Consider the following 14,133-nt stretch of genomic DNA (forward strand, 5'->3'; position numbering starts at 1 on the left):
CCAGGTCTGGAGTCAGGAAGATTTTCATGTTCCTGAGTTCAAATCTGACCAGCCATTTACTAACTGTGTGACTTCCCGAGCAAGTCACTTAATCCTGTTTGCCTCAGTTCCTTCTATGTAAAATGAACTGGAAAAGTGGCAAACCACTCCAGTATCTTTGCCAGGGAAACACAGGTGAGGTCATAGTCAGACATGAGAGAAAATGACAACAAAATACAGATACATATACATTGAGACTCTCACTGACAGCCTCCTACTCTTAAGATAGCCCTAAATGAGAGGAGCTATACTTGTAGGAATCACTATGTTCACCCACTGAGTCATCTCTCCTCTCCTCTGTGTTTGCTCCTACAGGTGCACATGTACACACACACACACACACACACACACACACACACACACACAATAGAGAAAATGGAGCAGGGAATATAAGAAAGACCCTCCTTAACAGGACTCAGGAGGAATACCAAGAACCTCATCCCTTAGTCCAATTGAAAGAACATCTGTGCCAACTCTCCCCCTCCCCTTCCCACCAGCTCGCTCTTGAGGCCAGTTAGGGTTTCTTGAATTCATAGCTGAGTGGTGAGATTATAGAGGCACCAGAATGGTGCAGGGCAGTTCAATGGAAGGAACTTTGGACTTGGGGATGAGGAGATTTGATTTTGACTCCTAGCACAGACACTAGGTAGTAATACTACTCAGAGTAAGTAACTTGACTAGGAATCAAACTCAGGTCTCAACTCAAAAGTTCTGAACTTTTCTCAACTTCAGTTTCCTTATATAACAAGGAAATTTTTGTGCTACCTATTTCACAGGGATGTTGTGAGGAAAGAATTTTTGGACTCAAAGCACTCTAGAATGCAAGTTATCACCACCATCATCAACATCATCCTTATTGCTGTGGGTCAGCAGTCATCTCTGGGCCTGAATTTTCCCATTTCTGAAATGAGAGGATTGGAATAGATGATCAAGAAGAATTTATTAAGCCTCTACTATGTGCCAGGCATTGTGCCAGGAATACAAAGGAATGACCTCCCCTCAAATTACTTACATTCTAACAGGGAGGCAAGACCTCTACAATCTAAATATTCTTTGGTTCTATGATATGAGGGGAACAGAGTCAGATCACAAGAATGACACTCCTATGCACATACTTTCATGGTCAGGGTAAGTAATGAATTAGATCGGTGGATTCTGGAGGTTGGTTTGCTCCTGAGCAGGTTGAACGGGGGCCTCTCCACCCTCAGCTCCTGGCGGGAAGACAACAGTGGCATATGTGACAGGCTTAGAGCTGAAATGGACCTGAGGTTCCGATTCAGTTGGGGGAGGGGGAGGAGGCGGTTTTCCTGTTGGGGGACCTAATGGTAGCTTGGTGTAGGTAGTGTCATCTAAGGAGGGTGGAGTCTCCAGTTTCACATAAGGCACACTTGATGGTTCTTCAGCAGGCATCCTGGCATCCTACAATGGCAGTAGACAGAAAAATTATGCAGTCTTTTACCTATCCCATAGGAGGGAGGGAAAGGGGATGCCAAGACTAGATCAGTTTTGGAAATACAGCCAGGACTGCCTCTTGTCCCTTTTGATCAATCAAATTACACATCACCCCTTCCAGGTCTTGGGAAACAGAGAAAATGTTTTTTTGGGGGAGGGCAGGGTAACATGAGGACTACCTCGAGATGGGAAAGAACAGTTTCATTCAGGGCCATAGGCAGCATGTAGTGTTATGGCTACAGAGGAGCCTCTTACCAAGGCTGATGCTTCACTGCTTTGGGATCCACCACAAATGTTCAGCTTGTCTCCTAGTAGGACAGAAGATAACACATTTTTCTCTTTACCCTGGATCCTGCACTGTCAACTCTTTCCTTCAGGTCTACTCAAAATCCCCTTACTCCATACAAATTCCTTCCCCCAGCTTGTGCCATTAACCACCCCAATTTTTTTCCAGCCCCTTCCCAACCTTCCTCAGATCCACTCACTCTTCTCCAGCAACCCCCTCTCAGCCCCTCTTCCACCCCCCCCCCTACAATTTTCTCTATTTCACTTGCTGGCTTAGCCCTATTACTACCTTCTCCCAAATCCCCCCCTCCAAGCCATGTACACTGTGGGATGGGGAGCATAAAGAAAAAGCCCAGTTGGGCAGCTTTCTGATGTGATGGAGAGAAGTGAAGGTCTGTCTAGAGGCCTGGTCTGTATTTGTCTGGGGAATTTAACTAATGAATACTACATCAGTAAAGTCAGAATGAAATAGAGAAATGGGACAGTCACTTACCCATCCTTCCAATTATAACAGCCAATACCACTGCAGCCACAAGTAGCAGGCTCAGGAGAAGTGCAGAACCCCAAACCAAGGGAATACTAAAGGACAAGAATGTGGTGAGGTCAGCCTCTGAGCCTAGAGGTGGTCAGAGATGGACTCGGGGAAGTTCTCTAGCATCAGGGTCTTCTGCAGGGCAAGGACAGTGCTCTTCAGAGGGCTCTTAGCAGTAGCATAGAACTCAACAAAGGAATGGGTAAAAAGGAAGGCTGTTCCTTGGGTTGAGGAGTCTTTGAAGCTTCTACTTTATAGCCCCTAAGTTCTTTGCAATCCAGTGGCATTAGCCTCTGTTATTTCTCAAACAAGAAACTCCATCTCCCAACTCCTGGCTTTTTCTCTGCCTGTCCCCCATGCCTGGAATGTTCTTCTCAGCTTCCCTATTTTTTTTCCCCAAGTCCCATCTAAAATCCCAGTTTCTACAGGAACCTTTTCCTCACTCCCTCTTAATTCTAGTGTCCTCTTTCTGTTAATTATCTCCAATTTATCCTGCATATAGCATTTTCATACATAGTTGTTTGCATATTGTGTCCCCTGACGGACTCCTTGAGAAGAGGGATTATATTATGCCTTTTTTTTTGTATCCCCAGCACTTAGCTCAGATCCTGGCACATAGTAAGCATTTTATCAATGTTTTTTGACTGAATTATTGACTTCGTCATCACTTCCCTGTATTAATTAGTTGTTTGGAAGAAGAGACATCTGCCTCAGTCTGATCCGCCAGATTCAACCCTGGGGAGAGAGCAATGTCTCTTTTTTGGTTTTATTTGGTCCTTAGGGAACAAAGGACATAATCTCTGGATGATTCAGCCCTTCTACACCTTTTACTACTCTGGTGTTTTAGCACACTTTGCTGTCTGTGCACCAGCTCACATCCAGTGTGGATCAGATATCAACTTAAGTGTCAGATCTAGATCGTCTGGACATTTCAAACTAGAGACACCTGATAACTTGTCCAAACTGAACTCATTATCTTCCTACTCACCCAGCCACCAATTAATTCAAGCACTCCCCCCCATCACCTTTTGTTTAGATTATTATAATCAGTGGGCTGCTGGCAAATATTTAGCAATTAACTCTCAAGAAAGAAAATAGTTGCAAAAATGGACTTTTAAGTTTAATCTGCATTATAACATGTTCTCCATCACTTTCTCAAGTCTAGATAGCCAACAAAGCTATACATCTAACCCTGATTTGTAGCATTTGCTGATTTCTGAGGCACAGATGCTCACGCCTGTATGAGCTGGCTCAGGCATGCCTCTGATTATGATAGCCCTTAATTGGTCTCCCCACTTCAAATCTCTCAGCTCTCCAATTCACCCTACATATAGCTGCTAAAGTGAGTTTTTCTTAAGAAATTAATTCTAGTGGCTCACTGACTCTTGGCTCTATGATAAAATATACACTTCCCTTTTAAAACCTGTCACAACCTGGTCCCCACTTATCTTTCCGACCTCATTATATATTACTTATCATATATTATTATAGCAGGTAGCTAAGTGGTACAGTGAGAGAAGCAAGAAGCCTCAGATACTTACTAGCAAGTCCCTGGGGAAGTCTCTTAACCTGTGTATGACTCAGTTTCCTCATTAGTAAAATGGGAATAATAATAATAGCACCTACCTCACAGGTTGTTGTGAGCAAATGTGATTATACCTTTAAAGTACCTGATGCGTAGTAGGTGGTTTTTATTATGGTTATACTGTTCATTTTATTATTATTCAATAATTATTTAATTCAATATTCAAGAACTGAATTAATAATTATTCAATTTATTATTATGCTATTCATTAATTATTAATATAATCATTCATTATTGTTATATTATAAATTATTATAAATTACTCCCCTTTCCACACTTTACTGTTGAGCCCAATTGGTTTTCTCTGTTCCTCACACGCAATAATCCCTCTCTCCTCTCTCTGTACCTCTCTTTATACAGACTGTCTCCTGTGCTTGGAATGCACTCCTTCCTTACCTTTGCCTTAAAGAATCCCTCCCTTCAGGGTATAGCTTAAGCACCACCTTCTATAGGAAGCCTTTCTTGATCTCCCTCCCCCAACCTCACCCCCTTGTCCCAGGTTAGTTCATTCTCTCCTTAACCACCTTATCTTTAACTATCTTGTATTAATTCTTTCCATACTTATGTATGTGTGTAATAGGAAAAAATATAGTCTACTCTCCAATAGAATGTAAGCTCCTTGGGAGTAGGAATTGCCATATTCTTTGATTTTGCATCCCTAGCGTCTAACCTGGCATACAATAGTCACTTTAAGAAATGCTTCTCAATTGATTTAATTGGTCTAGTACCTCCAGTGTCCTTGGTTGGGCTCCCCGGGGCTGAAGCTTGGACTGACTGAAGGATATTCCACAGGAGCAGAAGTCCAAATTTCTCCCAGATAGTCTTCCCTGTCTTCTTTATCCTGCCTTGACACTGAAGAGACATATACGTACCCCGCCCCCCCCCAAAAGAGGAACTTGGTTAGTTAGAAAGTATTCATTGAATGCGTGTAGGACCCTACAACCTGAACAGGCCTGGGAGGAGCCAATGGTGGAAAGATGGGGAGGTTGTAAGGATATAAATGGGGAGGTGGGGAATTCAGAGTTGAGGAGGTACTAGGATTTAAGGTTATCAGGTACAGAGCTATAAACTAGCAAGTTTCGTGCCTGAGGTGAGATGTAGGAAACATTTTCAAAATGACTTTAAGTCAAGTAGGGAGGAAGAGATGCTGGTGTATAAGCCTCCTTAAGCTTCTGGGGATACCTCAGGCTACTGGGGAGGACAGGATAAGGATGGGGGTGATGGACAGAGTTGGGCTATGGTGTAGCTGAAACTCAAAACCTGATGTATTCCTATTTTAACTCATTATTCTGTTAACTAAATGCTAAGCTCAGTTGATGATGTGTTGCTGGTGGACTGCAAAATGATGTCTAAGTAGTCAAAATTATCATGTCCTGGGATAAAGCTCCAGTTGCCCTACCCCAGGTATGGCTATGAAAAAATAGAGAATATGGTAAGGACAGAGGTGGGCAGGTGGAAAGATGGTAAATCCAGAGGTGAGGAAGTTGGAGCAGGGCTGTATAATCCATAGACATGTGTCTAATGAGAACAAAAAACCTTTGAAGAAAATATTACCTTTTAAAATTTTGTTGAACAAATACTGCAACCAAGGTCCGTTACTGAATATAACAAAGCTCTTTTATTGAGTGTGTGTGTGTGTGTGTGTGTGTGTGTGTGTATGTAAGAGGGAGAGAGGAGGTGGTCCAGACCTGTGATTTCAATGGGGTCCTAAATTCCCAATAAGGAAATTCCCCCTACCCACAAGATCAGAAAATATTCTGCAATATATGAACTTAGGGGCAATTCTGCATATATATATACATGAATGTATGTATATACTCATATATATGTATGTATATGTATATGTATAGTATAAATATACACATTGGCAGCTAGGTGGTGCAGTGGATAAAGCACCAGTGCAGGAGTCAGGAGGACCTGAGTTCAAATCTCACCTCAGACACTTGACACTCAATAGCCGTATGACCTTGGGCAAATCACTTAACCCCAATTGCCTCATCCTGGGTCATCTCCAGTCATCCTGATGAATATCTGGTCACTGGATTCAGATGGCTCTGGAGGAGAAGTGAGGCTGGTGACCTGCACAGCCCTCCCTCCCTCAAAACAAAGTCAAGTGCAAGTGGTGTCATCATCTCTGATAGCATGGTCTTCTTCGGCAATGAAGGACGAGCATACACAAATATACACATTATGTATATGTGTATATATTTCTCTACATGTGTATGTATATATGTATGTATGTGTTTATATATTTTGTATGTGTATACATATACACACATATATAGTACATGTATATATTATATATATATGTGTGTGTGTATAGACAGACACACACACATATCTGTATAGCTCTCTATACCTGACTGGGAATTCTCTATATTGTATACTCATAAGTCTGGACACTTATACCAATACATGCACACACATTCCTCAGAAAAAAAAAAACCCATAGATTTAAATTTTGTGCCAGATTTGCAATTTATTGGTGTAGGAAACTCTTGGTCAGGAAACCCCTTCCACCAATGGAGATCTGCAGCTGTCTGTAACTTAGGCTTAAAAAGTTACCTGGGACACTGAGGTAAGTGTCTTTCCCAGGGTTACACAGTCAGGATGTGTCCAATGTGGGGCTTGAACATAGTTCTTCTAACTCTGAGACTAGTTCTCTATTTACTATGTCATGCTAACTGTGTATGTATATGTAGATAGATAGATTTAGATATATAGATGTATTTACATCCATCCATCTATACATATTCACATATGTACATATACACACATATACATACATGTATATATACATATATGTGTGTACATATATCTATATCTTGGCATATCAGATACTCAAAGGATTTAAAAATACATTGCTTGAAGGCCAAACCCCATCTTCACTCCATATGTAGGAAGTTTATTGAGGTTCCCCTGAGCAGCTGCTGTTCCTCTTATCTCCCATCCTTCCATCTCCCTGCCCCATAGAGGTTCAACCTGGCTTGGATTCATTAAGCTGCTGTTGGTGCAGTAAGATAAGTGTTGGATTAGGAGTCAGAGCAAACTCCAACTTTGCCACGTGCTGTCTGCCTCATTATCCTTATTTGTAAAATAAGGAGTTGGACTTCAAAGTCTAAATCTATGATCCTCACCCACAGTTCTATCTCTTTCCAGAGTTAAAAAAAGAAACTGTGAACTCTGACAGGGGAGGGGAGCAGTGTCCTCAGCAGACTGAGGCACCAAATCCTAGAATATTAAGAAAGAGGGATGGATAAGGCAAGAATGGAAACTAGGCAAATATATGACAATGAAATAATTGTATAAGAAGAGAATCCTGGAATGCTCAAACTGTAAGAAACCTTAGATGTCAACTAAGCCTAATTTCCTTATTTTACAGATGAAAAAAATGAAGACTCAGAGAAAGGGAAATGGTTTGTTCCCCAAAGTCCCTACAACATATGAACATCTTTATGGAGTGGTTGTGTTTATTTTAGGGGCAGTTAGATGGCTCAGTGGATAGAGCTGCTGGTCCTGGAGTAAGGAAGACCTAAATTCAAATCTGACCTCATACACTTACTAGCTTTGTGACCCTGGGCAAGTCACTTAACCTTGTTTGGTTTAGTCCACTGGAGAAGAAAATGGCAAAACACTCCAGTATCCTTGTGTAGAAAACTCCAGGGACAGTACAGTCCATGGAGTCATGAAGAGTTGATCACAACTGAACAATATGTTTGCTTTATTTCTAAGAGCTTTTATAAAAATACAAGGACCCTTCCCATCCCCATGACATAAATTCTAGAGATCCCTGTGACTAAAATAAATCCATCCATGTACCAAGTTTTACAAAGAGCTGCCCACTTTCTCTCCAACCTTCATCTTCAATAATATCTCAGTTCTTAGAATAAGATTTAGAGCTATAAACTACTTCAGAGACTAAGCACTAGGTGAATCCTTCCATTTTACATGTGAGGAAACAGGTTTATAATAGATAGGTGACATAAGATTTAAATCCATGTCCCTCTTGAAGCATTGCCATTTTCAGCACACTGTCTTTTGGAGATCCTTAACTTAATTGGGTGCTAATAATCTGAATATTTCTCTCTTCCCTTCTAGCAAAGAAGGCTCAGAGCAGCAAGGAAAATTTGAAAAACTTCCAAAAATATCAATATAAGCTGAAGCCAACTCTGACCCTTTTTTCCCTTCTAATCCCCTTTAGGGCTCCCACACCCATAATCCCAGACCTTTCCCCAAATTCTACTCATCTCCAGTCCTATGAAGCATACCCCATTTGTCTCTGACCTTACACTGCCCCCTGCTCCTGAGAATGGAGGGCACACTATATGTACCCAACAGCAGTCTAACCTTCCAGCCTCTACCAACCTAGTTCTTGACCTATCCCGATTCCACCATAAAAGTATATGTGTGATTTCAATATTTTCTGAGCATAGGCGGGACCCTTCTTTGTTGTTCAATTGTGTCCAACTCTTTGTGACCCCATTTAGGGTTTTCTTGGCAGAGATACTACAGTGGTTTTCCCTTTCCTTTTCCAGCTCATTTTACAGATGACAAGACTGAGGCAAACAGGGTTAAGTGACTTGCTCGGGGTCACACAGCTAGTAAGTGTCTAAAGCTGGATTTGAACTCAGGTCTTCCTGACTCCAGGTCTGGTACTCTACTCATTGTGCCACCTAGCTGCCCCAATGACAATTTACTGAAAATAATTTAAGGATTTACCAATTTGGCATTTTGTCAGCTTCTTAACTCATCATGACTTACATACATACATAGTTTCTACACACATACACACAAATTCATCTCTAAAGGCTGACATTATATAAATTTGTACAAATTGTACAAACAAAAAACAATTAAAACTAGTATCTCAAATTTGACCCTAGAGATGAGATGAGAAAATTCATATCCCTCTTTTCCTTGCAGAATTGGGGGGCTATAGATATGGATTATTGAATACGCTGTCAGACATGGCTAATGTGTTGGTTGGTTTTGCTGAAATGTCCTATTTGTCTTTCTTTTTCTTCGTCATAAGAAAGCCTCCCTGGCTAGCAGAGGGGATAGGATTATATTCAGAGGGGAAGGAGATGTAAAAACAAAAGATATCGATGAAGTGAGGTCCAGTCTTTATCCCCTAATATTAATAAGACTTAGAAGATCTATGGTTTCTTTGGAATAGGGAACTTCCTTCCTCTGCCAATGCTTGATTTAGTGAACCTCAATTTACCTCGATTTCCTCAACTATGTGATAGGTATACTAACTGCTCCTGACTCTCTGGGTTGTTGTGAAAATCATCTGAGATAATATTTGTAAAGCACTTTGCATGGTGCCTGGCCCATAGTAGGAGCCATATATATGTTTGCTCCTCCCCCTTCCAGTTTTAGAAAGATGCCTAGAACAAACAGAAATGGGGGCCACGGACCCATACATAAAGATTCCTCTGGGCAGCAGATTGACTTCATTTCAAAATTCAATACTATCTGTTTTTTACTTTATTTTTACTTATTTTCTTAAATATTTCCCAATTACATTTTAAAGTGTTTTGGGTGACCCTCCTGCAACTGACATGTTTGATATCTCTGGCCTAGAATGCTGAGAGATTTGACTTGCCAAGGGTTAGCATATGTCAGAGGTGAGGTTTGAACTCAGCTCTGCCAGACTTTAAGGACAATTCTCTGTCAACTACAGTAGGCCATATAAGATTTTAAAAGGTTAAATTAGGGTCTCAGGATCAAAAATTAGAAAGGACCTTGGAGGTCATCGTATCCAACCCTATCTCTCTACTGTTCACATAAAGAAACTGAAGCCTAGGAAAGTAAAATCACTTTCAAGGTCACATAGGCAATAAATGACAGAGGGAGGATTTAAACCCAGATCATCTCATTCCAGATCAGGTGTCCAGCATACTACATAATGCTGATTTTTAAAAATAATTACCAAATTTAAAAAGAAAAGTCATCCTATGTTGAAAATATTGACTGAAGAGAGGAAGGATGTGAAGGGAGCAGGGGCAAGGGTGGGGGTGTGATGGGGGGAGCCAGGAGGAAAGCACATTCTCTTGTGTTCAGATGAGTAGGAACCCAGCTAGGAGGCAGGGATGGGAAGGCCATTGTCAGCAGATAGACAACTTATCTTGGCCTCACCACTGAGAGTGGCTTCCTCCCTCTGGAAAGACAGGAAAGGTTATTATTGTCTTCTTCTCATGACTTGCCATTGGGAGGCACCCTCAGAGAAGGACTTTGCTGGGATCCAAAAATCCTGGTTAATGAACTAAAGCTTTCTACATGACACTCACCTGAAGGGGATACTTTCAGAATGAACATACCCAGGGCCCGGAGCCCTGTGGTTGTCTCTACCATGCAGCCGTATTCACCAGCATCCTCCAGCTGTACTTCATCCATTACAACTTCGAGTAAGCCTTCACCCAGGTCAGTGAGGTGGACCTTTTCACTGCTGGGGGCTCTCCTGTCCACAACTGAAGTGACAAGGGGTTGGCATCTTGTGGAGAAGAACTGACACCATACCTTCCGAGCCCGGGCATCCTCTGGTTCATAGCGACACTGCAGGGATATTGAACCACCAGCAATGGTCTGTAGCATTTTGGGAGCATCTTCAGCAATGCAACCTGGAGAAGAAAGAGGGCAAAGTACAACAGGTGGTGCACCTTCCATGAGTAGTTGATACCCTCAGGCATGACAGTAATAAGAGAATATAAGGCTGGTCTCTTCTTCCCTTCTGACTAAAGGAGGTTTAGATATCTAAGGCAAGAGTTCTCTGTGTGTGTATGTGTGTGATCCCTTTTTAAAATAGTGTTTTTAAATATATAAAATGAAATATGCAGAATTACAAAGGAAAACATATTAAAATGAAGAAAAAAATTTTTTCCCATCCAACTTCACGGTCCCCCGATATCTGTTTCATAGACTCCAGGTTAAAAACTCCTGATCTAAGGGGACAAAAGGGAGGAGAGGACTGTCTAGGGCATTGGTACCAAATAGGTCCATGGGGGGTGTCTGAGTGCTCAGGTCCCTTTCCATTGAGAAAGTCATTAACTCTCTTCAGGCCTTACCTGTTATACCCAGAAGAAAGAGCAAGAGTAGAGTGAAGTTCATAGCAGAACAAGCTGGAGGCTCCGCTGTCTAGGGAACAGACTGAGCTCACCAGACTCTGTCCAGAGAATGATAGAGGGCCTTCCCACATGCAGGAAATGCTTTCTCAGGGTACAGTCACATGGGTCTCCCAGTGACCAGAGTAGGGGCAGCTCAATAGAATATGGCAAAGAGCGGGAAGAGGCAGGAGGCTGATAGGTACTTCCATTGAGTTGAGATGGGGGCAGGAGTGGAGAAAGTGCCATATTGAATTAATTTGTCCATTCTCATCAATTCTATCTCCACAACATTTCTGAGACTATGCTAGTTCAGACCTTCAACACTTCCTACCTGGACTGTTGCAATAGTCTCCAGCTGGTCTTTCTGCTTCTAATGTCTCTAATTTATCCTATCAATTTGATATTCCTGAAGCACAAAACTGCTCAAGAAACCCCAGTGGCTCCCTATTGTTTCTGAGATCAAATACAAACTTCCATTTAACATTTAAAGCTCTTGACAATCTAGCTCCAGCCTACTACCTTTCTAGGCTCATTGATTACACATTACTCTCCTTCATTCTATATTCCAGCCACATTGGCCCCTTTTGCTCTTCCTGTACTGTTTCACATTTCATTTCCCCCTTGGTGCCTTTGTACATTCTATGGTGGGAATACTCTCTTTCCTCATCTCTACTTCTTGGAACTGCTATCACCCTTTAAAATTCTGTTCAAATTCCACCCTGTCCATGAGGTCTTCTTGATTTCCCCATTAACTCTCAAATTCCATCTTGTAATTACATATCTGTGTACATGTTGTAGCATTCTCTCCACAAAGACATGAAAGATGCTTGAGAAACTCCAGAATGCCTTGTTTCTCTCTTTGTACCTCCAGGACTCAGCATGGTGACTGGAGCATAGTATATAATTGATAAATGTTTTTTGGTGAATTGAGAGTTCTTCTAAGTCCAGGTCTTTCCGAAATGATGAACAAATCCTAACATATCAGAGTTAAGGTTCTTAGAGATCATCTAATGCAATCTCTCCTTCAGGTCCCCACCCTGCCTCATAGAGGGAAAAGGACTGAATCAAAGTTGGTCCCTTTGGTCACTTCAATGAATTAGTGGTGAAGGTGGGATGAGAACCCAGGTCTTCCAACACCACCCACCTCTATTTTAGTTCTTTTCACTATTATCAAGACATGAGAAATGAGATTTTCAGAAATCCTGGCACAGTAGAGAGCTGAGTCCTCACCAAGTAAGTGAAGGGAAGCTTATGGCAACTTGAGAATAGGGGAAGAGGGAAATAGACTCTTTGGGGTCTTAGAACCATAGACTTCTAGAATATCAGTGCTCAGAGATATCTTAGAGGTCATGAACAATCTCTTCATATTACAAAAGATGAAACTTTGACAAGGAAAGGGAATGTTACTTGTTCTTCATCACAGAAAGTAGTTAAGAGTCAGCTAGGTGGTATAGTGGATAGAGCTCCAGGCCTGGAGTTAGGAAGGTCTGAGTTCAAATGTAATCTCAAACATCTAGTACTACCAGTTGTTGTTGTTCAGTTGTGTCAGACTCTATGTGACCCCATTTGAGGTTTTCTTGGCAAAGATACTGGAGTGTTTTGCCTTTTCCTTCACTAGCTCATTTGACAGATGAGGAAATCGAGGCAAGCAGGGTTAAATGACTTGCCCAGGATCATACAGTTGGTAGTATCTGAGGATGGATTTGAACTCAGGTCTTCTTTGACAGGGTATAGTCTCTGGAAACCCCCTTGAATTCACCTTGAATTTTCCTTTGATCTGGTATTTACCTGAGGCATCCCAGTAACTCTTTCAACTGGCCTTCCATTAGAAGTCTCTGGTGTTCCCCTGTGACAATCAATTGGTCTTTCATTGTAGCCTACACCCAATCTCTCTCCATTCTCTGTTACCTCCTGATCCTCCAGCTACTTTCCACACTTGATCCTATCTAGACCTCATTCCCATCAAGATTCCCCCTAGATTCCCTCCCTTGGTCACCCCAGTCTACTGGCCACTCTCATCAATATCCTCCCTAGACTCCACCTCCAATCACCCCAGACTATTTGATCAACCCTAGATCCCTCCCACAGTCTTTCTGTATATAATATCCATCTTGTTTCCGTGAAAGTGCTCAGATTCAATCTGTTCTACTGGCATTAGTGTTACAAATGTTTAGATTCCGTAAGAGTCTGGCCAATGTAGTGGATCTTTAATAAATTTTGTTTTTCTTTGACTGAAAGAAGGCTTGGGTCAAATTCATTCAGGCAGGACCTGTGAGTTGGTATTTCAGGGTCTTAGCATCCTTGAACCTCAACATTCCTAACCCCAGACCCAGTACTCCATCTACTGCACCACCCAGCCATTCCTGTACTACTACTGAGTAACATTTATGGAGTACTGACTACGTACCAGACACCGTGCTAAGTGCTTTACATATTATCTACTTTGATTCTCACAACAAGCCTGGGAGATAGCTACTATTATTATCCCTATTTTACAAATGAAGATGAAGAAACTGAGGCAGACAAGTTAAGTGACTTGTCCAGGGTCACATAGCTAGTAAATGTCTGAGACCAGATATGTACTTAGATTTTCCTGACTCCAGACCAGGTGCTCTATCCACTACATAACCTAACTGCCTATCTGCAAGTAAAACCAAAGTTTCCTTACTCTTAGTATGGAGTCTGGAGTCCACTATGCCACATTGCCTCTCAAAGTTAGATTCATTTATGTGATTTTAGGTAAAATTGAACTCTGTTTTGCTGCATTTTAAAAAATGGCCTTATGAGTTGCCTCACAGAGTAGTAAAGTAGAAAGGGAAAACTCAGGTTTTGCTCCAGGGTACCAAAATCTAAGACTTGAGAAAAGCATCCTTTCTCCCTCTAGAGTCTTGTCATCTCTGAGCCTTTTATGGACCTCTAACTGTCCTTGCTCCCTTAGAATCCCATTGCCATGGTATTCCCCTCTCACCAGCTCTCAACTCTTAGTACCTCCATGTTGGGGAACAAGCTAGACTCTTTTCAGAATGAAGCATACTTTACCTTTCCTTGAACAAGATTGATCCATGGATCAATGAAAATGAAGGTCAGTTTTCTAGCCAAAGCCTTCCTGCATATTAGATGAATATTCTATAGCT

General features: G+C 41.7%; 1 protein-coding gene across 2 annotated transcripts; it reads right to left on the bottom strand.

Moving 5' to 3' along the window:
- Positions 1 to 285: 285 nt before the first annotated feature.
- Positions 286 to 11,048, bottom strand: TREML1 (triggering receptor expressed on myeloid cells like 1). 2 transcript variants are annotated; one of them, XM_072642033.1, is made up of 6 exons: positions 10,961 to 11,048; positions 10,187 to 10,516; positions 4,622 to 4,745; positions 2,270 to 2,355; positions 1,747 to 1,799; positions 286 to 1,458 (listed from the first exon to the last, which is right to left on the bottom strand). In XM_072642033.1, the coding sequence occupies exons 1-6, from the start codon at positions 11,001 to 11,003 to the stop codon at positions 1,180 to 1,182; spliced, it is 915 nt and encodes a 304-aa protein (XP_072498134.1). In that variant the 5' UTR covers positions 11,004 to 11,048; the 3' UTR covers positions 286 to 1,179. The 2 variants fall into 2 exon arrangements, with proteins under 2 accessions (XP_072498134.1, XP_072498133.1); XM_072642032.1 differs by lacking the exon at positions 10,961 to 11,048 and having other exon boundaries at positions 10,187 to 10,562.
- Positions 11,049 to 14,133: the final 3,085 nt, after the last annotated feature.

The sequence above is a fragment of the Notamacropus eugenii genome, chromosome 2, assembly GCF_028372415.1.
Source record: "Notamacropus eugenii isolate mMacEug1 chromosome 2, mMacEug1.pri_v2, whole genome shotgun sequence".
Lineage (NCBI taxonomy): Eukaryota > Metazoa > Chordata > Mammalia > Diprotodontia > Macropodidae > Notamacropus > Notamacropus eugenii.